This window comes from Mastigoproctus giganteus, chromosome 6 (genome assembly GCF_048544385.1).
Source record: "Mastigoproctus giganteus isolate SK-2022 chromosome 6, ASM4854438v1, whole genome shotgun sequence".
NCBI classification, from domain to species: Eukaryota; Metazoa; Arthropoda; class Arachnida; order Uropygi; family Thelyphonidae; genus Mastigoproctus; species Mastigoproctus giganteus.
The window spans coordinates 143,627,139-143,653,333 of NC_143580.1; the positions used below are offsets into that span (position 1 = coordinate 143,627,139).

Here is a 26,195-nt window from a genome sequence, read left to right on the forward strand (position 1 = left end):
TTTGATGTACTGATGGCTTGTGACCATATTTTCAATTTGCATTTTCTATCAACTTCTGTAATGTGGCAATGACAGGGGTTGCAATTCTTATACAACCATTATCAATGCCCATTATACCTGTCTGAAGTTTCTCAATGCCTCCTCATTTCATCATTATTCTACTGTACACCACCATACCAAATTTTGTTCTGCTTCATTGCAAGCGGCATGAGTAACACCACATTTTCTAAGTTTGGTATTTGGTTTTTTTTTTAGGAGCATTAGCAACTAAGGCCATATTGCTCCGGGGTATGCGGTGGTCATTCCCTGACCTTTCCGCATCCTCCGTATTTGGTGGTGACGGGCTCAAACCCCCATCTAATCAAGAAGCATGTGCTACGCACTGCTGCTCCTTCCCACCTGGCTACGGAGGCGCCTCCACATTTTCTAAGTGTTCTAATTTTGTCTAGTAATGGAGTTATTCTGGACTTAATTGGGCTTAAGTGTTTAATTGCATTTGTGAATATTTTAATAAATTTTAAAAATAATCACACGACACAGTGTTCTTATTTAATCATAACAGTATAATATGATGAAAAAATATCAGGAAGGCTTCTTTTCAGAATATAAAACATAAAGAGCATCATAATTCTAACATAAGAAAGTTTACCTTTCTCTTGCAATTTCTCTATTTTTATGCCAACTAGACTCTTCTTCTTTTAACTTTTTCAGCCACATTTGTTTTAACTAAAAGTTAAAATTTTCATTTTGTGACAACAATTATGATTATTTTAAATATTTAATTATATATGATACACAATTTTAAGCAAAATACAAAAAATGAACAAAAATATTAAGTTTAACATGCACAAGTTAATGTTTAAGTGGTTACCATCAGGGCCAGACCAAGGTACTTTTGCTCCACGGGTAGAAACATTTTTCGTGCCCCTTTAATAAGGACACACACACACGCTCTGAGTGATCATTGAACTATGAGCACCTACCAATACTTCGTAGGTCCTCCTCTTGCCCTCAAGTACAGGAGCGATCCAATGTGGCATTGATTCAACAAGATGTTGGAAGACTTTGGGAGGTAGGGCCAAAAAAACTGTGTGTAATGCAGCTAGCAATGCAGGTATGGAGATGATTGGTGTATCCAGATGCTTGATGTGCCTTTCCATAGTGTCCCACAAGTGCTCTGTGGGATTGATATTGGGGGAGTTCGGAGGCCAATCGATATGTTGGAAGTCAGAACTGTGTTCCTCAAACCATTCCTACACATCAAGTGCCCGATGGCTCAGCGCATTGTCATCTAGGAGACACCATCGCCATTCGGGAAAAAGTGTAACATAGCGGAGTGTACACAGTCAGCAAGCAGTTGACGATAGCAGAGACAAGTGATAAGTTGTTTCACATGCACCAGGGGCCCAAGTTCCTGCCAGTGTCCTATGCCACACAACTGCCTCCACCGGCCTGCACTTTTGATACCATGCATGATGGATAAAGAGCCTCACATTGTTGATGCCAAATCAGTAGATGACCGTCCATGGTGTGGAGTAAATAACATGACTCGTCCGACCAGCACGCCTTCTTCCAGTCTTCTAATGTGCAACTTGCATGCTCTTTGCACCCTGCGAGTCTTTTACGCCAATGAACTTTGGTTAGGAGAGGATGCTGTAGTAGTCGTCTGCTGCTATAGTCCATACATGCAATGCATGGTCATGACAGATATTGTTCCGGGTTGGCCTATGTTATATTGGGTAGTCAACTCTTCAACAGTGCTGCGCCTGTATGAGTCGTTGGACCTGGCGCTCACATCTAACATGAACCTTTTCCTGACCTTTGCAGTTTTGACATTAGGTCACTGTTTGGCCATTTTGACACCAGTCCTGGTACACTTTACCTACGGTGGCTCTTGGACACCCCACCAGTTCAGCTGTTTGGAAAATTGAGGCCAGCTCGTCAAGCACCCACAATTTGTTCTTTATCAAAGTCCAATAAATCCTTCCTTTTACCAATCAAGCTCGCAATTTTACTATCTACTGAACCACTGACACCTTATCTATGCTATGTAGGTCGACTAACTCCGCACTCTCTTACCTCACGTGGTCAATAGGTTGCATTCAATTTTCATAGGGGTGGTCATAATTGAGTGATCACTCAGTGTGTATGTGTATATATATATATATATATATATATTTTCATGATTTGTAAAATTTGGTGTTCCCTTAAAGAATGGTGTCCGGGCAAGAGCCTTGCAAGCCCATACCTTAATCTGGCACTGTTCACCATGTAGTTTTATTTTATTTATTTTTATATTTATTATAAAATATAGGCATGAAGTGATGAAACCCATGTATGATCCCCAGAGGAAAGATCTGGCAAGCCCCCACCTCTTCTTTATACAGTATGAGTGATGTCTTTTCAGGTGATATAGCTGAGTGGACAGGAGCGTTCATGCAATACCACACACTCTTTGGGTGGAACCTGGCTAAAGCCCACATAACTGCTAAATATGAATAATAGTTGTATTCATGATTAATTGTAGACTCCTCAGACCTGGTGACCATGCCAGAGTATAAATAAGAATATTTTTCTGACCTTTAGGAATCAAACTAATAAGCTTGAGGCCAAAGTGGATCTTCTCTGCTGGTTTATGAAAAAAAAAAAAAAAAAAACCAAAAACTGGCTAATGTCTATGATCCTGAACTGATAACATTGTATATTACCAGTGAAGTGCAGCAGACACTATACAGTCTGCTGCTCTTAACCTATTGGCAATTCTTCTATCAGCTAGCATATGATCTAGCTGCCTCTATTTTGTCAACTAATGACTGGAAGGAGCTGAATGGTTTGTATGCAGGAGTCACTGTCGACACCACGTCATGAGGAATCATAGTCGACGCCATATATGTCAAAATGGGTATATTCCTGTTTCATGTGTAAGCCACATCCAAAAATTTCACCAATTTATACATGTTCCACATCAACTTTTACCTCATCTATTGAAAGCATCATCAATAGTCAAACTACCAAAACAAATCTGAAAGATCTAAACCATCAAAATGTTTCCTCACTGATTTAAGAAATAGTATAAGTTTCAATCTCAATACAACTACAATTGCTAGTGGTTTCATACCACCGCTGGTATGGTATGAAACCACTACCTATTGTAGCTATATTGAATTGTACAAAATCGAACTGAAGTTGAATTGTATGAAACCACTACCAAAGTCTTTGCAAAAACAGTGGCATGGCACTTGACAGATGCTAATTTTCTTTTTAATTTCTGGAAAACTTTTGAATTCTACTTGGACAACAGCATTTCATCTTTTTTCAATTAATTACAATGTTTATTTTATATAAGTTTTTATTTTTCAATAAAAAAATTAAATATTTAAAATGCTGCTGTGCTTTTTATTATTGTTATCAGATGTTATTTTCCAAAAATCTCAACAAAAATTAATTTTTATGAAAAATAAAATAAAAAAAAACATTTTGGTCTTAAAAGCAAGGAACTGGATATGGGTAGCACTAATCCCATATTAACATACCAACTGTGTGGTACTACATTCAGGGTAGTGGAAAACACAAAACAACTGGGAGAAATTGTGCAGTCAGATATGAAGATCTCTAAGCAATGCAGACAGGCTGCTAGACCAGCTCATGGGGATTTTATTAATGATATACAGGAACTTTTCTAGTAGGGATAAGGAGGTGATTATCCCATTGTATAAGGCAATGGTTTGGCTGCATCTTGAGTACTGTAAGCCTCTGTTAAGGAAGGAAGTACATCTGCTGGAATGGGTGCAGACAAGGGCAGTGAAATTGCCTTAAGGGTACAAAAGGGTGCTTTTACTGAGACAGGCTTCAGTTCTGCAAACTGAAGTTTCTCGAGACTAGGCACTGTGCGATCTGATTGGAGTGTTTAAAGCTTTAAATGGATTGAACAAGTTCAATGCTAATGACATTCTTTATCTTGCTCAGACTTGACGCACACGAAATTTGACTATATTTAAGAAGATAGAAGACATTTCAGATGTTTAATAATTAATTAAAGGATAAGGCAAGAGCATTATTTTTGAAGGGCATGTTTGAGATCTAATGTCATCACAATCAGGATAAAAGCGATACCTATACAAAATGCACCTTTTTGGCAGTTTCCCAGATTTCTCAAAATGAAATTAAAATAAAAGTATTACTGATGGCACAAGTTCTTATTTTGGCTGATGCTGTATAAGCTTGCCGTTTTGCATCATTTGCCATTACTAAGAGTAATGGAAGTCAATGCTAGTCTCATATTTATATTTATGAATGGAACTTTAGTTTTGTTTTTATTTTCAGAAGAGTTAATTTTCTGTGGAATAGTTACAAATATTGGTACATCACAAGAAAGACTTAAAAAATAACCAAAACTTTTTGCAGAACCAAAAGAAAAAAAAAAAGGCACCTGTCAAATTCCATGTGACTGTGCTTGTAACAAACATGTCATGGCTGCTGGGTTCACAATAATTAATTTCTTTACAGAGTATCAATTATCTCTGCCACAAGACACTAATACAGAGTATTAGTATTTGCTACAAGTAAACAAAATGTTAAAAATATAACAAATTAAAAAGCAGAAACTGTCCTCAGGTAAAACAAAAAAAAAAGTAATTACTAGATCATCTTATAAGATGATCTGAAAATCATCTTATAAGATGATTACACTGAAAACACACACAAACATTTAAACAATTTGCATAAGACGTATACAGTTGGTTAAAATAGCAAATATGGTTAGAAGTAAATTCCAAGGATTATTAAACATCTAATTATTATTAATAGTAGTAGAAGTGGTAGAGGAAGTATTGGCAAATTATGCAAGGTAGCAAACTTAAATGGCATCACCCAAAAAAAAACACATTTCCCATATTGCCTATCTATCTATTCCCTCTAACAATTTATATATATAAAATGTTTAAGTATGCTATCCAAATTTTCCAACTGGTAATTGCTGCTCGTACCCACTCATGACCACCATATCGGGCATTCTTTATTAATTTTTGTACTAACATTTTTCAACTGAGCGACATATGCCTGAAAGCAGTAGATGTTTATTTTATCTGTCTAAGTTTTAATAAGTTTAAAAATGCATGAACAGTGTATAAGAACTTTGAGAAAATGTAGAAGAAATGCTAATGAAAAGTTAGAGGAGAGATCTAATAGACTAAGAGACCAAAACGAGACTCTATGACTACAAAGACAGCCAGAAAACATTGAAGAAAGAGAAGCAAGATTGGAAATGAGAAGAAGCCATAGGACTAATCAAAAAGCTGAAATTAACGTTGAATAACATGACAAAGGAAATATGTCTTACAACCGTGAGTATTGCAAGGCAAGACATTGGGGACATGAGTTAAACACACTGAATAAATACACTAAATGCTGTTATGATGGAAAGGTTTTACTTGATCCACTATCTGAGATACCTACTCTATTACGAGAGCTGCTTACAGGGGATACACATGAAGAAAATAACTACAGAGAACATATATGAGAGTACAACTCAGCAATGGTGTTCGCATCAATGGGCACAGGGATTAAATCACCACCTGAAAATGGTCCATACTGTTTTAGAATACATGGCCAGAATTACCGTCTGGTCTCACCACTATATCCAAACAAGGCAAATAAGCCAGGATATGGCAACTTTATATTTTCGATTCTGCTAAAGCAACAACAAAACAGCTTGAAAACCAATCAAACTAGGGGTGTATGGCTGAAGTAAAGCAACAAGATGAGATGCTGTGACAAGTTAACCCATTCACTGAGTCATATAAACAAATGCATCCAATAACCAAGGCCAATCCAACGATGAATGTGTGCATGGCATTTATAGAAGACCCAGATTTAGATAAAAGACGAAATACTGCAACAACAACATCCAAAAACAGAGGTTGCTCAAATATGTGTTGGAGAAGATGGGGAACCACCTGCAAATAGTGACATATGCATATATCCCACAGGTGACTTATGTAGAATTATACCATCACTAAACAAGAATGGTTGGTTGGTTGGTTGGTTATTGGACGTTTAATGGCGCATCAGCATCTAAGGCTATGGTGCGCCAAGTCTAAGGTAATAAAATTTAAATATGTAAAAAGTATATAATAGCATATCCAGTTAATATATTATATTAAAAAAAAAAAAAAAAAAAATTTATAATATATTAAACATTAGAACAATCTAAATAAAACTATGTACATTAGTCAGTTGTAAAAACCTGAAAACATCGACACATTGTCATCGTCCGATAAAATCTGCCTGAGTGTATAAGGCTCAGACAGATTGCTAAAACATAAACGGCGTTCATTACTAAAGTATATCCATTCGACTAAAATATGACGGATAGTTAAAATTGCTTTACAATGTCTACACACAGGATAATCATCAGCCCTCAGCAAATAAGAATGCGTCAGGTGAGAATGTCCTATGCGTAGCCGAGCAAGAATTACTTCCTCTCGTCGAACCCTGCGCTGACTAGAATGCCAATGCATTATTACAGGCTTAATTTCGTTCAGCTTGTTGGTAGGGCACCCATTCCAAGATTCTTGCCAACGCGAGCATATTTTTTTGTAGATCAGTTGCTTGCAGTCTGTATAGGGGACTGACAAGCGGATGCGACTTTGTGGCGTTGCTGATTTCGCGGCTGCATCAGCCAAATCATTGCCTCTAATACCAACATGACTAGGGATCCAACAAAAGCGAATATCAAATTTTAACTCTAAAAGGGAGTGTAGTATTTGCTGCACCCGACATAATACTGGGTGAGTGCTTTTCACATTGGATAAGGCCTGTAATACGCTTAGAGAGTCCATATATAGCATGCACTTTTGGTACTGGTGGGTTTTTATAGGATCCAAGGCCAGTTCTACTGCGTGTAGCTCTGCAGTGTATATGCTACATTCACTTGGAATACTATTGCAGATTGTTTTGCTTGGGAAGACACAAGCAGATCCCGCAAAGTCTTCAGACTTCGAGCCATCTGTATAAACCGGCAAGAATTCGGAGTATTCGGCAAGGTGTGCTGCAAAGAGTTGCCGCTATATACATGGCGATGTGTTAGCTTTCAGCCAACTCCTAAGACTGAAGTCACAAGATGGAGATCGTATATTCCAAGGGGGAAGAACTTGCTTGACTGATGTGGATATATTATCCAAAGTGAAGTTAATATCATGAAGCAGCTCTTGAATCCTGATACCAAAAGGCCGATTGGCAGTTCTACGCGTATCATATAGACTTTCCCACCGTGGCATATAAATAGATGTCCACGTAGGATGGTCAGGCAGGGATTTTATTTTTATAGCATATTGTAACGACAATTGCTGACGTCGAAGCATCAATGGTGGTTCATTGGCTTCAACGTATAGACTTTGGACAGGCGAAGTACGGAAAGCCCCGGTGGCAATCCGAATGGCTTTATGGTGGATTGGGTCAAGCCATCGGAGTACAGAAATTCTAGCAGAAGAGTAAGCTTGGGAACCGTAGTCAAGTTTGGAGCGAACGAGTGCTCGGTATAGACGCAATAATGTGCTTCTATCTGCTCCCCAAGAGTTGGAGGAGATAGCACTGAGCATGTTCAAACCCCTCATGCATTTTGCTCTAAGCTGACGGATATGGTGTAGGAATGTGAGTTTTTTATCAAAGATAAGTCCCAAAAATTTTGTTTCTGCTACCACAGGAATTGGGTTTTGTCCAAGTCTGAGTTCCGGGTCAGGATGTAGATTCCGTTTGCGGCAGAAATGCACGCAAACGGTCCTTTGGGCAGAAAACTTAAACCCATTGGTTAAAGCCCAGGAACTAAGGTGATTGACTGCTTGTTGCAATTGTCGTTCAATAACTCTCATGCTACAGGAGTGACAAAAAATACTAAAATCATCAACGTACAAGGCACTATTTACTGAAGGAGGAAGCTGTTTTGTAATGGAGTTAACTTTGACTGCAAACAGCGTAACACTGAGGACAGAGCCTTGGGGAACTCCTTCCTCTTGACAAAAAAGGCGTGACACACTAGATTTAACACGAACCTGGAAGAGTCGTTTAGATAAAAAATTCCTGATAAAAACAGGTAGGTGGCCTCTCAGTCCAAAAGAATAGAGGTCTTTTAAAACACCATACCTCCAGGTTGTGTCATAAGCTTTTTCCATGTCAAAAAAGACTGATACCAAGTGCTCACGCTTTAAAAACGCATCACGAATCGCTGTTTCCAGTCGGATTAAATGGTCCAAAGTGGATCGATTTCTTCGGAAGCCGCATTGAATCTTGTTCAAATGGTCGTTTACCTCAAGGTAATATATGAGGCGAGCATTCACCATTTTTTCCAAAATCTTACATAGGCAACTGGTCAGAGCAATTGGACGATAGCTGCTAGGAATTTTGGGATCTTTTCCTGGCTTTGGGAAAGCGAGGATAGTTGCCCTACGCCAAGAAACGGGAAATTGATCCTCCAAATAAATTCGGTTGTAGAGATGTAGCAACAGCTCTAGAGAGTGAGATGGAAGGTGTTTTACCATCTCATACTGAATTTCATCTGGCCCTGCGGCACTCACTTTCGAAGTAGCAAGTGCAATGGTTAATTCTACTTCACTAAAGGGCAGATTATAAGCTTCGGCTTTGCTTGAAGGGAACTTGAGTTTTTGTTTCTCCACTTTCTTTTTTAAAACTAGAAATTCAGCAGAGTATGAAGTTTCAGCAGATATAGTGGAAAATACTTCTCCTAGAGCATTGGCAATAGCAGTTGGGTCTGCTAAAGTACAACCATTATATTGTAACATAGATGAAGGACCTGATGTGTATTTCCCCTTCATCTTCCGAATTTTATCCCAGACGACTTTGGCACTGGTCATCTGGTTAATTGAGGATGTAAACTTGACCCAGCATTCCTTTTGGCTCTGTCGGCGTATAAATCGTGCTTTGGCACGGGCACGTTTAAAGGCTATAAAATTTACGGTGGTGGGGTAACATCGGAATTTTCCCCATGCCCGATTTTGTAACTTTCTTGCTTCTTTACAATCTTGGTTCCACCATGGCTTTGGAAAGCGTGGAAATCGGGAGGATGTTTTTGGAATTGCAATTGCCGCTGCGTGGATAATACACTCTGTGATATACTTCACTGCTTCATCAATTGACTCCTGTTGAATTTTTACAGGATCAAATTCAGTGAGCCGTGAAAATTTACTCCAGTCTGCTTGATCATACTTCCACCGTGGAGTTCTAAATGGATGACAAGGTTGTCCATCCACTATGGTAGATATTACGGGGAAATGATCGCTTCCATAAGGATTCTGTTCCACTTCCCAGGAAAGCAAAGGGAGCAGAGAAGGCGAGCAGATGGAGAGATCGATAGCAGAGAAAGTACGGGTAGGCATATGGAAATAGGTGTTTATTCCCATATTTAGTAATGAAAGGCTATTATTGTCAAGAAAACGTTCAACAATACGACCTCGTTCATTAGTTTCTGCACTACCCCACAGAGCACTATGTCCGTTAAAGTCTCCAAGAAGTAGAAGAGGAGAGGGCAATTGCGTAATAAGATCGTCAAGATCTGCCTGGGAAATGTGTGTCCCAGGAGGCAAATATATAGAACATATTGTAAGTAATGACCCTATAGCTAAACGAATGGCTACTGCTTCCAAGTTAGTGTTCAACTGAACTTGTGAGAAAGGGGTATGGTTGCCCACTAGGATTGCGACTCCTCCATGAGCCGGACCATCCCCGTTTCTGTCTTTACGAACAGCAGTAAAATTTCGCAAGATAGGGTCATCATTTGCCCTTAGGTACGTTTCCTGCAAGCAAAAGCAAACAGGTTCGTATTTGCGCATTAGCATTTTGACATCCTCCATATTTTGTCGGAATCCACGACAATTCCATTGCAGTAATTTAGCCATTATTACTTGGAATTAGTGGAACCGTTGACTGGCTTCCGAAGTGATGCGGGTTTTGATTGGCCCGCTTTCGGTTTTATTCTGCCTTTGGGAAATTGAGGGCGCCCTATATCCATTTCTTCCTTCGGATGAAGATCCAGAATAGATTCTTCCACACTTTCAGCTTGTTCATTTACCTCCATTTCCTCCTGTACCTCACTAATAACAGGCGGGGTTTTAGTTGGAGGTGATTTTCCTTTAGGTGCTACTTCCTTGGGTGGTATTGAAATGGGAGTAGCGACTGCTTTATCTTGCTGTGCTTGTGTCAACAAGTATCTAGTTTGGGGTGCAAAAGAATCACGTGGCGATATTGAAATATCAGTTTGGGTCGAAACTGAAACCTTCCTTAAAACTGCTTGTGCATAAGATTTTCCACTGTTTACTGGTGTTACCTGTTTCTTTGCTTCCACATATGGGATGTTCTGTTCAGTCTTAATTTTTCGAATTTGTTTCTCGTCTTTCCATCTTTGGCATGCTCTTGAATATGCAGGGTGTTCACCGCCACAATTCAGGCATGCTGGTTTCGAGGCAGAACATTCCTTTGTGTCATGTTCTTTTGCTCCACAGCGGGCACAAGCAGATGATCCACGACATGACATCTGAGAGTGGCCATATTTTTGACATTTGAAACATCGCAACGGGTTTGGAATATACAGTCTTACAGGACAGTTCAGATAACCAGCCTTGATGGAAGTAGGCGGTTTAGGTGTGTTAAATGTAAGGATAAGAACCCTAGTTGGGACTAGTTTTCCCTCCTTACGCATAAATATCCTCTTAACGGCTGTTACTCCTTGATCACTAAGTTCGGTGCATATCTCCTCTTCAGATGTTTCAAGGAGATCCCACTCGGCAATTACGCCACGCGATGTATTCAATGTCCTGTGTGGTGATGTCTTAATCGGAATGCCCCCAAGAGATGTTGCTTGGAGAAGCATTTCTGAATGTCGCACTGAGGAAGTTTCTACTAAAAGGTCACCCGATCTAAGTCGTTTTACCGACTTCGGGGACCCTGCCAGCCCTTCTATACCCTTCTGAATAAAGAAGGGCGACATTTTACCTATTTCCTTTTCACCGGTAGAATGTATGATAAGGAATCGAGGTACAGGAGGTGGTGCAGCTTCTGTTCGGTGTTTCTTTTTTGATGATACATTATCTTCATCAGTTTCAGGTAGGGACCTCGTGGAGGCCCCAGAGGGGTTTGAAAGATTTAAATTACTCATAAGAGTAAAGAGAAAGTGTCTGATGCCTAAGTACCTCACCCACCACCGAGCCCAACGAGGGGACGCCCACTCGTGAACTAGCAGGTACTGCATACACGAATGGGACGCCGAGTTCGCTTAGAGCACCATACCCACGTTATCAATAAGCTTTTATCCCGTCCCAGGACCAAAGGGAGGGAGACTTATTGGAATGCAGTTGACCCTAGCAGTAAAATACCACCCGCTGATTGATCCCAGTCGGGCCGATCCGGGACCTCCCGTCTTGTCGAAGCAGGGGCCAAAGTGGTGTATTAAGGCTGGGCCCCTCAACCACCAGGATCCCCCTTTCCGCTTCCACGGGTCGCGGCGCACGGCTGCACACGCCGGATTCCAACGATGTAACCCTGGAACCAAGGTATGGGCGTTGGATCCCAGTGATGCTAATCTGGAAAACCAGCAGCATCACTGGGAGGTCCCCTCACCACGTACAGGTGCCCACGTCGAGGGGAACAAGAATGGTGAAGACTAAAGGGTCTAGATTAAACTATTTACAACATAATCAGAAAGATGGTGTATGTTACGTCGGGTACAACTAGTATTATCTAATTCTTCCTTAAATTTATCACAATTATCCACTTCCACAAAACCCAACCCAATGATAGATTGTAGTTTGTTCCAACAATCAATTACGCCTTGGCTGAAAGCAAATTTTCACATATCTGTCCTATAGCCATCCTTTTTCAATTTGAGTATGTCTCTGTGTCTTCTCTGAGAAAGAGTTACAATACCATTATCATTGCATTTACTCAATTGATATAAACCATCAAAACTGTTTAACCAGGTCTGCTTTAAAGTATCTTGTTTTCGAGCACTGCAATTTGCAAAACTGAAGTCTTTTGTGTTAAGAGTACCTTGGAGATATATATATATATATATATATATATATATGTATATATACACACACACATGCAAACATTTTATTAGACTGCAGAATATAATTTAATAATTATAAATTAATAATTCTGTTGTTGATTGTACTGCTTCATATATTTCCATTATTGTTTTCTTTTTTTGCCAATTTATTAAAACATATAGTGAAGTTCAATGAGTTTAGTTAGTTCAGTGGAGCCCCAACATTCGATGGTAATCCATTCCATAAAATCCATTGTATGTTGAAAATATTGTAACTTGAAACCAGTAATACATTGATTTCCTGTAATTTGTTTCCCAATATTTCATTTTTACATTAGAAATTATTTTTTTTTATAAAGATTACTGTTATGATGGAAAGGGTTCCCTCATGGAAAGTGGTGGGGCTATATCAAGCATCACGCGTCGTTTCAATTTTTTGTTGCCATTGGCAAAGAAACTGTCCAAATGGACTGTTTTTGATGACTTTTTTGTAGCTTCCTGAAGTTGAGTGTCACTCTCCATAATTTTCTCCAACTCTTTTAGCTTCTCTGTTGTTAGCTCACACCCATGAGCATCAATAAGGTCCTCCATATCCTATTCGCCAACCTCCTGACCCACTGATTTACCAAGAGTGACAATATCACTTGTCAAAGTACCATCATCTTCAAATCTATCCACGTTATGAATAATTAAAGGCCAGATCTTTTTCCAAACCTGACTTTAAACACCTGGGGGAAACATCATTCCAAGAACTTACAATCAGCCTCACACAGTCCAGCTTGTTGAACTTCAACCTTCAAAAATCTTTAAGGGTAAAAGAATTTTCACCAGAGGCCACTGCAAAGCAACTTGCGAACATTTTTGTGGTGTAGATTTTCTTGAAGTTTGCAACCACTTGCTGGTTTGGTTGAAGAAGAAGAGTGGTGTTGGGTGGCAAAAATTTGACTTGAACAAAGTCAAATTGTACCTGAAGAGATTGAACAATGTTGGGATCATGGCCTGGCACATTATCCAGCAGGAGTAGTGCTTTCACAGGAAACTTATTTTTCTCAAAATAAATCTTCACTGAAGGAGAGAATATCCCATTCATTGAAGACATATCCTGTAAACCAGGCCTTCTAGTTACTGTGCCAAAACACTCCCAGCATGCATTTGTCGGCCTTTTGTTGTTTAAATACTATGGGGGTATTAGACTGATACACACACAAAGGCTTCAGCTTAAAATCTCAAGAGGCATTGGCACCCAACAGAAGAGTGAGCCTATCTTTCATAGGCTTATGCCCATGTACGTGTTCCTGGGCATTTGCTTCCAGAAGAGGCCAATTTTGTAAATGTTAAAAATCTGCTGGGGAAGATAACTCTCCTGATCAACTAACTCTTGGAATTTAATTTTAAAGGTCTCAGCTACTTTATAATCACAGCGCTGGATACCTCTCCATAACTTTTAACACTTTTGATATTCACCCCCCCCCCTTTTTTTTTGAAGCATTCGAACCAGCCTCTGTTGGCTTTAGTGTTCAAAGTGCGCAGCACTGCCACTGGTTGATGGAGCTTGAAGTTTCAGATCGTCATAGATCTGAAACAATCGTACAAGTGATGTTCCGTGTGGCACGCGTCTGAAAATTTCCACCCATGTATCATTCCAGCTATATCAGAAAGCATCAGTATCTGCAAATATCATCGATTCTTAAAATAAAAGATCGTATGGAAGGTATACAGCCAGGCCTCGCATAACGTGAGTTCGATTAACGCGATTTTCAGTTAACGCTATTTGAAAAATTATATCACTTTTCACTTTACACGATGCAAATTTCCAGTTAACGCGATCTTTTTTTTTTTTTTTTTTTATGCGATAGTTGAAAAAGATTTGAATTGCGCGTTAAGTTTACCGCGAGTCGTACGGTCAATTAACAAACGTTTGCCTGCTGCCCGTCTCGGTGTGTACCCTCAGCCATCGGAAGAAGACGTGTTACTTGTCTCCTGCTAATAAAGTCAATGCACACTTGCATAAAAATTCAAATTTTTAAATGAGCCAGATGAAAATGTTACCGCGAAGGAGATAACGGTAAAAGAATTTGATGAAATCTTTCGTATCGCATAGAACCTCAAACAAAAGGTTTGAGGTTCTCTGCGATATTTATTTCGCGAGGGCCCAGAGAAGATTGTTGTCGGCTATCGGAAATTGATTGATGAAAAGAGAAAGTCAACACTGTTCAAATATTTCCGCAAAATTCATTTCTTCATTGTGTATTTTATGTCAGAGGTTCCCAAACTTTCTCGGTTCACGGCGCCCTTAGTGTCTCAGTAATTTTTTCAAGGCGCACCCAGACCAAAAGAAATACCTAACAGTTCCGTTTAGTAGTTAGGTCCAAACAACTTAATAAGAAATGTTGAAACTGTGAACTACCTCGATCTAGTAGTTCGCACGGTGTCCGACAGATGTCGAGTATCGCTGTATTTCTCCTCGAAAATTTTAAATATTTCACGGCGCACAGTTTGGAATCCGCTGTTTTATGCAATAAACATTTAATTCCATAATTATTTTCATTATCTTTTACATTGTATACAGTTAAAAAGTTATTTAAAAGGTATTTTTAAAATTCTCTATGGACATTCCAGAAGGTCAAGGACCAATTATAATTTTTTCTATTGATTATTATATTCCATTAACGCGTTTCCGTTTTGCGCGATGCGCTTGCGGGACAAATTAATTGCGTTAATCGAGGCCAGTCTGTATTGGTTTCTGAGAATACTGGATGTCGATGTCATTGTAAGTCGAGGCCCTACTGTACGTCACTGAATGTTACAGGCAGTTCCCGACTTTACGAGTTAATTTGTTCCTAACACATGCTCGTAAAGTGGGAATTTTTTTCGGATAGATGTAAGATTTTGACAGGGTCACTCAAGAGCTGGACTTAGGGAATAATTTCGACATTGTATATTTTGATTTCAGCAAAGCATTTGACTCAGTGCCACATGAGCAGTTACTTTATAAACTGGAACAGGTTGGAATCACAGAAAAAATCCTTAGTGGGATAGCTGAGTGGCTTCAGGGCAAGAGGGATAGGGTTGTGATAAATGGTTATTCCTAAGATTGGGTTGAAGTAAGCAGTGGAGTTCCCCAAGGATCAGTTTTAGGATCACTGTTGTTTTTGATTTTCATAAATGAGTCAATGAAAGGATAAAGGGCGTGATGTCTAAATTTGCAGATGATGTAAACATTGATAGAGTAGTTAATGATCACCACCAAGCAGAGCTTCTTCAGAATGACCTAGATAGATTTTAGGGATGGTCAGAAAAATGGCAGCCATGCTTTAATCCAGAAAAGTGTGAGGTATTGCACCTGTGGAACAGTAACCCTAAAATTACTTATACACTTGGCAGAAGTTGAACTAAAGCCAGTAGTGGAGGAAAGGGACTTGAGTATTACAATACAGTAAGATATGAAGTTCTCTGAGCATTGTAGATTAGTTGCAAGGAAAGCCCATGGTGTCCTATTGATGATTTATCAAACAATTGCTAGTAGAGATAAGGATGTCATAACCCCATTATATGAGGCTATTGTTAGAACAGACTTGGAATACTGTGTTCAAGTATGGAGACAGCATCTAGAGAAAGACACTGTGCTTCTTGAAAGGGTCTAAAGACGGGTAACTCGACTGGTGAAATTGGCAAAAGGTTGTCCATATTACGAAAAACTTCAAATACGTGGGTTGCAGAGCTTGGAACCAGGCACCTTAGAGGAGACTTGATTGAGGTATTTAAGGCTCTGAGAGGCATAAGCAAAATTAATGAGGACGAAATTTTCATGGTTATAAATGAGTCTAGAACAAGGGGCCAAGATTTCAAGTTACGGGGGATGTTTAGACTGGATTGCAAGAAGTTTTATTTTAGCAAGTTATAAATTGCTGGAATAGTTACCTACATGGGTAGTAGAGGCTGACAGTTTGGGGGAAATTCAAGGGTCAGCTGGATAATTACCTACGGGAGGAGAGAAACGCACAGGTTGTCTGTTTCCTTTTATCTTATAAATTTTTTTTTTTTTAAATTTCTTCCTATTATTATTTTTTGGCTGGTCCAGCATAAGCCTTAGGCTTCCTTGCACCATGTGGTCATTGCTAGTACTAAGTTCAAAAACAGGGGTTACGTTCTCAACATTAAAATTTGATCATAGTAATGTTAAATAAAGATAAAAAAAAAAAAAAAACAGTTTATACTTAAAGACTGATTTATTTATCGAAAGAAATGAAACATAGCCTTTAAAATCAAGAAAATTATAATAATGAAGAAATTATTTATGTCATACAAATGTTAAAGAATGTTTATTCTTCATCATCATCGATTAAATGCACACTCGTTGATGGTTCTTCGCTCATGGTTGGCTCGGCATGCAGTTTGTTGGAACCACAAGGAGTCATCATCTTTTACGGAAATGCTTCAAGAGTTGCTTATTTTCTTTATAAATTTCATGATAGCATGCATAAGCATTTTTTTAAAATCAGTAGCAACTTCTCTAGTGCGTTTGAAATTTGAACCTTGTGACTCAAAAATCTCAATTGCTTTTTCTACGTTGAAAAGCTTTGTCAAGCCCCTTCAGGGTGAAGGAATGAACAGGAGTTTCAGCTGTTAAATTTTCTTCTTCCTCAGCTTCTTCACATTTTGCCATTTCAAAGTGGTCTTCATTTGTAAGGTCTCCATTGTGTGTTTGAAGCAGATCAGTGATGTCAGTTGTAGAAACCTCAAGCTGCAACTGGTTAAAGCAATATTAACGACTGCTTCTGTTTCATTTTGTACGATCTCTGCTGGTTCTTGAAATCTTTCAAAATTATAAATAAACTGAAGACAGAGTTTATTCCAAACATATTTCGTGTTCTTCTCTGTAATTCTGTCCTGGGCTCATTTTATTATTTTGATTACAGCTAAAATATGGAATTCTTTCCAAAATTCTTGAAGAGTTAGGCCTCCCTCCTTATCTCTGCCTGAACAAATAAATGCACACACAGTAGTAATGTATCATATAAGTATGCGCATGGTTTCAAATGCCGTATTTATGAATGTTTGGCATTTATTTATTGGAATTAATGTTCATATTTTCGATTCTGTTGATACTTGATATTTGAAAAAAAAAAAAAAAAAAAAAACCCTCAAACTCAGGAAACTTGTAAAGCGAAAACTCGTAAAGTGGGAACTGCCTGTACTATGTTATATCTGTTTTTTTTTGTTCATTTTCTCCTTAAGTGTAAATATATAACATTTTGAAAAATCTGCATGTACCTCTTTGTGTTCTTGACTAATCCTCTGGTTGGTCCTCTCTGACATTTCAAGAGATTCACATTTCTTAAAATGAGGCTACCAGACCAGAATTCTTTTAGCATGCATTATGTTCTACTCATTCAATCCTTGGATTATTTCATCTTCAGAAACAACAATCAGGTCTCATTCTGAAGTGTTCAGAGTAGCATGTGAGGTAATTTCAACAGAAATTCCCCTGAAGGCAGTTTGTTTCAGTATGCTGGTTGCATACTCAAACAAACAAAGGATGCTGGTTGCTTGTGTGGTTTCCACAATTAAGTCTGCTGAATGTAATCTTTTCACCATATATCGGGAGGTCCCACATCATTTTCAAAACACTTCTGGATGAGGAATGGTGAAAGCTTGCTTATAGACTGCATTGTTAGAGAATGAATAATGAGGAAGGAAAGTCTTGTTAGTTAGTATCCTTTCTCATTCTTTTAGATTGAATTGTGCCATAATCAGGTTGATGTCTTTCCAAGTAAGATGAGCTCAGTGGCTCTAGAGAAGGAAAAGTGTCACAGTCCGTGTTTGCTCCTTTCAGCCCAGGGTGAGTGGATTTCATCTCCCAGGTTTCCTGCCCACTCACGTTGAGGTGGGAGTAGTGCCACTTGGTGGCAAAGTGGTGATTAAAATAAGAGAGATTAGCAGAAAACAACAGGAAAGGTTAAAAAGAATGGTCTGTTTGTTTGGTTATTTGGTTTGGTTTTTTTTTTTTAGGAGCATTAGCAACTAAGGCCATATTGCTCCGGGATATGCGGTGGTCCTTCCCTGACCTTTCCGCATCCTCCGTATTTGGTGGTGACGGGCTCGAACCCCGGTCTAATCAAGAAGCATGTGCTACACACTGCTGCTCCTTCCCACCTGGCTACGGAAGCGCCTCTGTTTGTTTGGACTACTCTTCTTACAACTTGTAAGATGAAAGTTTGCTTTAGTGAGAACTTAAGAAAATGGATATCAAACTAAATATAACTATTTAAGCTAAGAAGTTCACTTTGTAATTGCCATAAACAGCACAGAGACAACCACTTGTCCATTTGAATGCTTGGCACCCAGTGTCTTATCAGGGAGGTAGTATGTTGGGGAACACTTTTGGTGCTGGTATGCAATGGCTTCCTCTGACCTCCAACTGTGCATAACGTATATGCTTTTAATAATTACTCTGTTTCATTATATGAAGTTTGGGATAAATCAAGCTGATTCAAGTATTTTTGACATTATAATCTGTTTGTACCTCTCAGTAAGATTGCAGTTTTGTCAAAAGCATGTTTCCTTTTCATGTAACTTTAAGCCCAATCTTACTGCAGCTCCTCTATTATTGCTTGTCTGTGTATCCTCTTTTTAAAAGTTGATGAAAAAAAGAAAAAAAAAATTCTCTTTACTCATAAAATCTGCACTACATTCTACTGCTTATTCCCAAATGATAATTTGTGTTCTAGTGTCCATTGACAGTTTATTACATTTTCAATGCAAAGCCATTTTTCTCCTGATTGCTGTGTGTTATAAATTTGATCGAAATTTGTCCGGTCACTCTACAGGCTAAAGACAGTTGTCATTTTTCAATTAATATCTTAATAACTCTATATTTTAAATCTGTACTGGTCAATATCTGTTGCACTAAAAACATTTCAGCATTTTTTTTATTTTATTGATACCAGGGCTGGATTTCCCATTAGACACTGTAGGAACTGTGCCTAGGGCCTACGAAGGAAGTAAAAAAAAAAAAATAAAAAAGTAGGGAGGAAAATGTTTTCAGACTTAAAAATAATGCAGCTATAAAACTTCAACATTATATTTGAAATTAAAAAGAAACAAAATCTACACTACTGTCAATATCTAGATTACTTGTAACATTTCTTAAGATTACAAAAGTTTTTTGCTTCGGCTTCTCGTTGTAGCAAAATCTTTAATAACATCCTCGAAGTCCATAAGACTCGTAATATCGTTTTCGATACATAGAAGCGTGAATGATGATAAGCGATCTTGGCTCACTGTTGAGGGCACACAGTTCTTGTTCTGGTTAAGTTTCAGAAATGAGTACTCTCCTTCAGCATTCAATCCAATTATTGATAGATAAATTCTTAAAGCTATGTGTATGTTTGGAAAATTAGTAATCAGTTTATCCATTATTTTTGCCTTTATTAATTTTGCCACAGATGTTTTGTCCTTGTATAGTGCCGAAAACAATAGGAATTCATCAATGGAGTCTACTTCTAAGTCGGACAAATAGGTGTTGACTAATGCTGTGGCTTTGGATCGAATTTCTTCTTTTGACATAGATTTATCTATAAGAAAACTGAAAGTAACATGCAATGTACTGTACTGATGCAGCACGTCGTTTTGTCATTTCTGTGACTAGTGCGTCTGCAATATGATAAAAAACTAGAATTCGAAATGTATCTTTTGCACTTAGTTCTGCTGGTACCAATTCCTTCCTTATTTGTCTTCGTCTTGAACATCAATCAAATAATCCAGAACAGCATCATATAATTTTACAATTAATTACGCATAACTCAATTCCAGGTTCTTTAAGTGATTTGTTCACTCATGTTTTTTAGAAGATCTTCCCAAATGACAGTCATTAATGCTATTTCTAATTTCTAATATCTAATATCTTAGTTTATTTATCAAAGCATTTGCTTCATGAACCACTGTCGGTTTTTGTTCTTCGCATTCTGAGATATCAACGAGTTCTGCAAGAATTTTACTGTAATATTTTTCCCAATGATCTCACAGCATTGTAATGTACTGACCATCTTGTGCCTGATAGATTTTTGACTGAAATTGTATTCTCCATCTTACTCAATTTAGACCATCTTTGTGGTGAGGCTGCAAAGAATGTGTAGAGTGATTGTAAAATTCTGAAAAAATTAACGGCAGCCAAAGAGCTTTCTGCAGATGTGGTCCCTACTAAATTAAGATTGTGTGAAGCACATGGAACTCATACTGCTAGTTTGTTGACTTCCTTGAATCTGGCTTAGACTCCAGACTACATCCCACTCATATTAGCAGAGTTGTCATATAACTGACAACTGCAATTTGCTACATCTGTTCCAAGTTTATCAAGAACAGATGCTACCATGTCAAAAAGATATTTTGTATCATACTTTTCAATGGGAACAAACGAGAAACGCTCAGGTATTTCGCCATCTTTCAATACATAACGAATAATCACCGACAACTGATCTGTGCAACTTATATCGGGAGTTGAATCTATGCTGATGCTTTAATATTTGCTTCTTTAATTTCAGATGTGATGTGTGGCAACACTTTTGACCCTAATAAATTCTTTATATGTGGTTGAAGACAGGTACGAAACGTTTCCACTTCCTGGATTTCCATATTTTCTTATATGCTCTTTTAGAAAAGGATCGAACTCAGATAGAAGATCAATACATCTGAGGAAGATGGCATTGTTAGGATTATAGTGTTGCTCATTATCACCATGAAAAGCTATACTTCTTTCTGCCAAAACTTTTACTACCTCAATGACTCTTCTTTAAACTTCAGTCCAGTATTTAGTTGCTTTTTCCTTCTCGATTTGCAATTTTGTGTCAATCCGGGTAGACTTTTGGAACTGCAACATATTAAATACAGAAGTGAAATGCTCTTTTGATTTTTCATGCATTGTGATTCTTGCATGTGCATTTTTCCAGTCGTCGAATCCAGTTTGAAATTGATTACATCTCTTTGAGTATGTCTTTAAATAATATACACACATAACAATACACTTTTCCAGTACATTCTGAGAATATTAACTAGTCTCTTTTAACGACCTCCCCATTTTCGTATAAAATAATTCTTTTCTTGCATATCTTACTTTTTCACCAAATTTTTAGACGTTGATTTCAAAATGCACTCTAAATTCCGAGACGGCACATTCTGGGCAACATAATCAATGGGACCAGTGTTTATTTTCCATTTAGCTGGATCAGTACTGAAATCTGATAGTGAAATGGTACAGATGTTTTTTTGGCTACTTTTCATAGGTTCTGATTCACCTTTATTTGCAAATACATCAGTTGTCGATGTCGACAGCAGGGAATCTACCTGGTCTGATTCTAATTCTATATTAAAACCCGGGCCTGATTGATACTTATATGCCTCTATTAGTTAACTAAGACAAATTATATCCTATAGCATTTTTAGTAATTACTTTGCTATTATTATAAATCAATGTCTTTTTATTCCTTGTTTGCTACTTAACTTTTAATGACTTGTCTCTAACCTCTATTGCTTTGTTATGGATGCATCAAGGCTTGCTTACTTCAAGTGAATATTTGAATACTGATTTATTCGGTCTGGCAAAATTATGGAAACTTCAAAATTTTTCCTAATCGATGGCTTTATTTCAACATTACCCTGTACCTCTTAAGTAATTCCTCAGATTTCCTAATCTTAATATCATTATTACCCAAGTGTATAACAGTACCACTTGTTCTGCCCTTAAAAGATGCTATTGCTCAAAAAAAGTTATCAATTTTAGCCCTGGCAGATATACTCCAGTTGTATTCCACCAATCCTTTTTACACAATATATTTTTCCTTTCCCTGAGTCACCATCAATGCTATCTCCTGTGGGACTAGAGATTTCTGGCTCTGAGATAATTCATTTTGACAGTTACTTGAGTGTGGGCTCTAGAGCTGAGCCAGACAGCTGAGTGCGTGATAGGTCCCTCTCTCTTTTGCTCCTTCGAGGGCATCAATCCTGTTTTTCAGGCCCTCATATATACCCATCAGAAAGCTGAATTTATGCTTAACCTCTTTGTGCTCTTTATAATGAACACAAAAAAAGGTATCCTCTTGGGCTGTATGATATTTGAATAAATGTAGCTTTGAAAAAGATCTCAAGTAGAGAACATTATGAAAACCTGATTCATAAAACACTGCCATTGGTAGTTTGCTCCTGAGAGAAAGCATCCCTTTTGATTTGCTGCTCTAGTATGAGGTATGATTCCATTAAAAATTAAGAGAACAAAAATAGTACCACTTTCTATATCACCTTTCCATCCCTTCTAACAGTTCTTGAATTATTAAAATTATCCGTTTCTACAACACCACTCAAGCTATAAGTGAAACTACCGTAAGGACCAAAAACTTTATTAAGATAAATTAAAATAAAATAAAATAGAACACAACAAATTTTTTTTGATGTAAGAGTAAAAAATGTATTGAATTGTATTATTGCTTTAACTCTACAACTATAGAGTTAAAAACATAGATAAAATAAAAATACATACAATCAAAATAAAACCAAAATATTACAAATTAAAAATGATAAATGCAATAAAAAATAACAACACAGCTTTCAAAGGCAATTGCCTCCTTTATTAATAGTGCAACTTTAATGTCATGGCAGATTCTCAAATAACATCAGCAGGATCACAGCTCACTGCTTACTGTAGGACAGGGGTCCCCAAACTTATGGCCCACGGATATTTCAATTAGATAGTAAAAATTAATGTTTATATTAAATAACTAAAATTTGTGAAAAACACATTTTATAGATTATTTTAGCAGCATTCATTGGTTGATTAATAGTGTTGATGCCTGTGTTGTCAGTTTAGTCTTGTTAGATATTAATTCCGTTATTTCCACTCAAAGCTATTCTTTGAAACGTCGTTAAAATAATCCATTAATCTTGACCATGTTATTAAATAGCTATAGGCGTTAGAGATAGTAATTAGGGATTTCCTAATCCCTTTCCAGCCTGCACACCAACTCTGATGTTCAGGGTATGCGAGCAAAGGTCACCCTAGGCTTTCACCAGACAAGAATCCCGGATCAAGGATAAAACCTGGCACCAGCAGCATGGTTTGATGGGTGGTACTGGTAAGATACTGAATCAGACTGCACATGAACCCTGATGTTTAAAGTATGAGAGCAAAGGTCACCCCAGGCTTCTCTACTATACAAAAACCGGATCCAGGATAAAAATATGACAATATCCTACTGGTTAATGGAGTTAATCCCTCAGCTATAAATTAACTGCTGGCAGCCTGTGTGAACATAAAGTTTCTACTAGTAGCGGCAAGAGGAGGCTGTCAGCAGGTATGAATTTAATCTCTTTGTATTACCTTAGATTTACTGTTTACTTTTGTAGTAGCAATTCAAAACTTAATACTTTAGAATTGTAATATTGGAAATTGTAATTGTATTATTGGTAATTTTAACTGCAATATCCTAAAATATTCAAATTTGTAGCCCTTTCTGTTCTCCCCACAGCATGGTCTGATGATGGGTACCAGTAAGATACCCAAAATGTCACCTTATTAACCTATATTATAATTAAGAATATAGTTTTATATTATAATATAGAACAATGTTTTTAATTATAATAATGTAGTTTATTAAGCAAATAGCCAAATAAACAATATAATTAATTTCAAATGATATAAGGTCGCGGGTTCGAATCCCGCCTCGGGCTTGGATCAGAGTACTGCAAAAACCTTGGGAGGTGCACTATGGCCACAGAAGCCGATGCGCCAAAAACTAACTAAAAAAAAAAAAAAAAAATGATACACGAGTGATATAAATATAATAATAACCATTATGTTAAAAATATTTCATAAAATTTTAAGACACATCAGTGCTTGCTTACTTCAATATTCACGAGTTTTTTTTTTATTCCAGTGATCCCATAAAAATCATGTTGAAGTTGATGTTGAAAAAAAGAAAAGATGCTGAGTGTTGCATTTTTAATGAGTGGTGGTAAATTAATTACTTTTTTGCACTGCTCAATGATACTTGCACATGTCTTATTTGCAATGAAGCCTTGTCAATATTCAATGAATTTAATGTGAAATGTCACCACACCACAAAATATGCTTCAAATTATGATAAATTTCAAGGAACTGTGCTGCAGAACTAACTCCAAGAACTAACCCAAACTTTTCAAAGTCAATAACAGAAGATTAAAATTTTTACTCATCAAAATTTATCTGCAGTTAGAGCTAGTTTCCAAACCTCCTAAGTAATTGCCGAAGAAGGAAGGGCCTTTTACAGATGGAGATTTTGTAAAACGAATTTGTTTGGCAATTGCAGAAATATGTCCTGAGAAAGTAAAGAATTTTGCGCCTAAGTTTATCTTCATCAACTGTAACAAAAAGAACTGAAGCTTTATTAGCGGATGTTCAAAATCAACTCGTAGAAAAAGTTCGTGAATTCACACATTTTTCGACATCAATTCATGAGAGTGAAGATACAAGCCATACAGTTCAGTTCAATTACTAATTTATATCAGAGGTAAAAATCAAAATTTTGCAGTAACTGAAGAGCTAGTCACATTAAATACCTTGAAAGACACAACAACAGGTGAAAATATATTTTTGAGTGTGTCAGAAGCAATTGACGGCCTCGAATTGAATTGGGATTTGCTATGAGCGGTTACAACGGATGGCGCTAAAAATATGGTTGGTACTAAAATTGGGTTCATAGATCAGCTTCATAAATATCTTGAGACTAAAAATATTAAAAAACCAATGCAATTTCTTTGTATAATTCACCAGCAGTCTTTGCGTAGAAAATTTTTGGCAGGAAAATTCAGTCATGTCAATTGTTATATCAATAGTAAATTTTATTCACAAGACTGATCTGAATCATCGGCAATTCAAAAATTTTCTGGAGACTATTAAGGCTGAATATGCTGGATTTGTTGTACCACACAGAATTGCAGTGGTTGATTCGCGATAATGTGTTGAAGCAATTTTTTGAAATTAGGATTGAAATAGATCTATTGAAAGAGATCTATTTACACAAAAGGTGATATTGTTGTACACGTTGGCAATAATGATATTAAGAGTAGGAGACTGGCAGAATTCTTAACAAGTACAGGTCACTGTTGAAAAAAAGCCATCAGTTATGGTTGAATTTGAAAGTGTCTGCAATTCTGCCCATACATGACAGGAGGAAGTATATGATGAGAGCCTTGTCGATCAACTCGGCCCTGGAAAGATTGTGCAAGGCTCAAGGGGTAGAAATTTTTCAGCTTGGTCTGTACTTGTTAACAGGAGAGACTGCTTCTACAGGGATGGGATACACTTAAATAGAAAGGGTGCAAGATTATTTGTTGATGCTATAGAGGCAGTGTTAGGTGGGTCAGAAAACTGCTAGCTTGAGGGAAAACAAGGACTAATAGATTAACGGTAGCCACTGGCAGAGGTGAAAGTGATTCTTGTACTGCTTCTATTGGAATGAGCAACAGCCTGGAAAACAAGATTCAGGCGTAAGTCAGAGACTACCGGGAGTCATTGCAGTAAAAGTAAACACATGGGTTGTGTTAAGGTAGCTAAGAATAGGAACAGGTGCATGTATAATTGCGTGTACACCAATGCTAGGAGTTTGGTAAATAAATTTGATGAATTTGAGGTATTGCTCAAAGCATCAAAGGCAGATATTGTTGGGATATCAGAGATATGGTGTCACACAGATATAAGGAATGCAGAACTGCAATTTAGGGAACATAAAGTGTACAGAAAGGATAGACAGGATAGGAAGGGAGGAGGGGTTATGCTATTAGTTAAGAAACACATAAAATCCAAGGAAGTGAAGCCAGTCGACATTGCTGGACAGTGCAGTGTCGAGTCAGTTTGGTGTGACATAAGCATTGGGAGATCAAAATTGAGAGTAGGAGTGTGCTATAGGCCTAATGACTCTGATGAGTATAATAAGATATTGTACAGGGAAATAGAGTGGGCCAGTAAATCAGACAGTCTTATAATTAGGAATTTTAATATCCCAGATATTGACTGGAATTTGTGGGTTGGTCACTCACACACTAGCAAGGTTTTTGTGGATTTATTGGATGATTGTTTTCTACATCAGCATGCTCGGAAGGCAACTAGAGGGAG

General features: G+C 37.6%; 1 protein-coding gene across 2 annotated transcripts in view; it reads right to left on the reverse strand.

The window, feature by feature from the left end:
- Positions 1-26,195, reverse strand: part of LOC150084630 (lysosomal-trafficking regulator-like) — an 813,382-nt gene that overhangs the window by 587,041 nt on the left and 200,146 nt on the right. For both annotated transcript variants that reach the window (XM_090375369.1, XM_090375368.1), the window contains exon 7: positions 650-726. In XM_090375369.1, the coding sequence (XP_090231495.1) occupies positions 650-726 (77 nt within the window). The remainder of the gene's footprint in view (positions 1-649; positions 727-26,195) is intronic.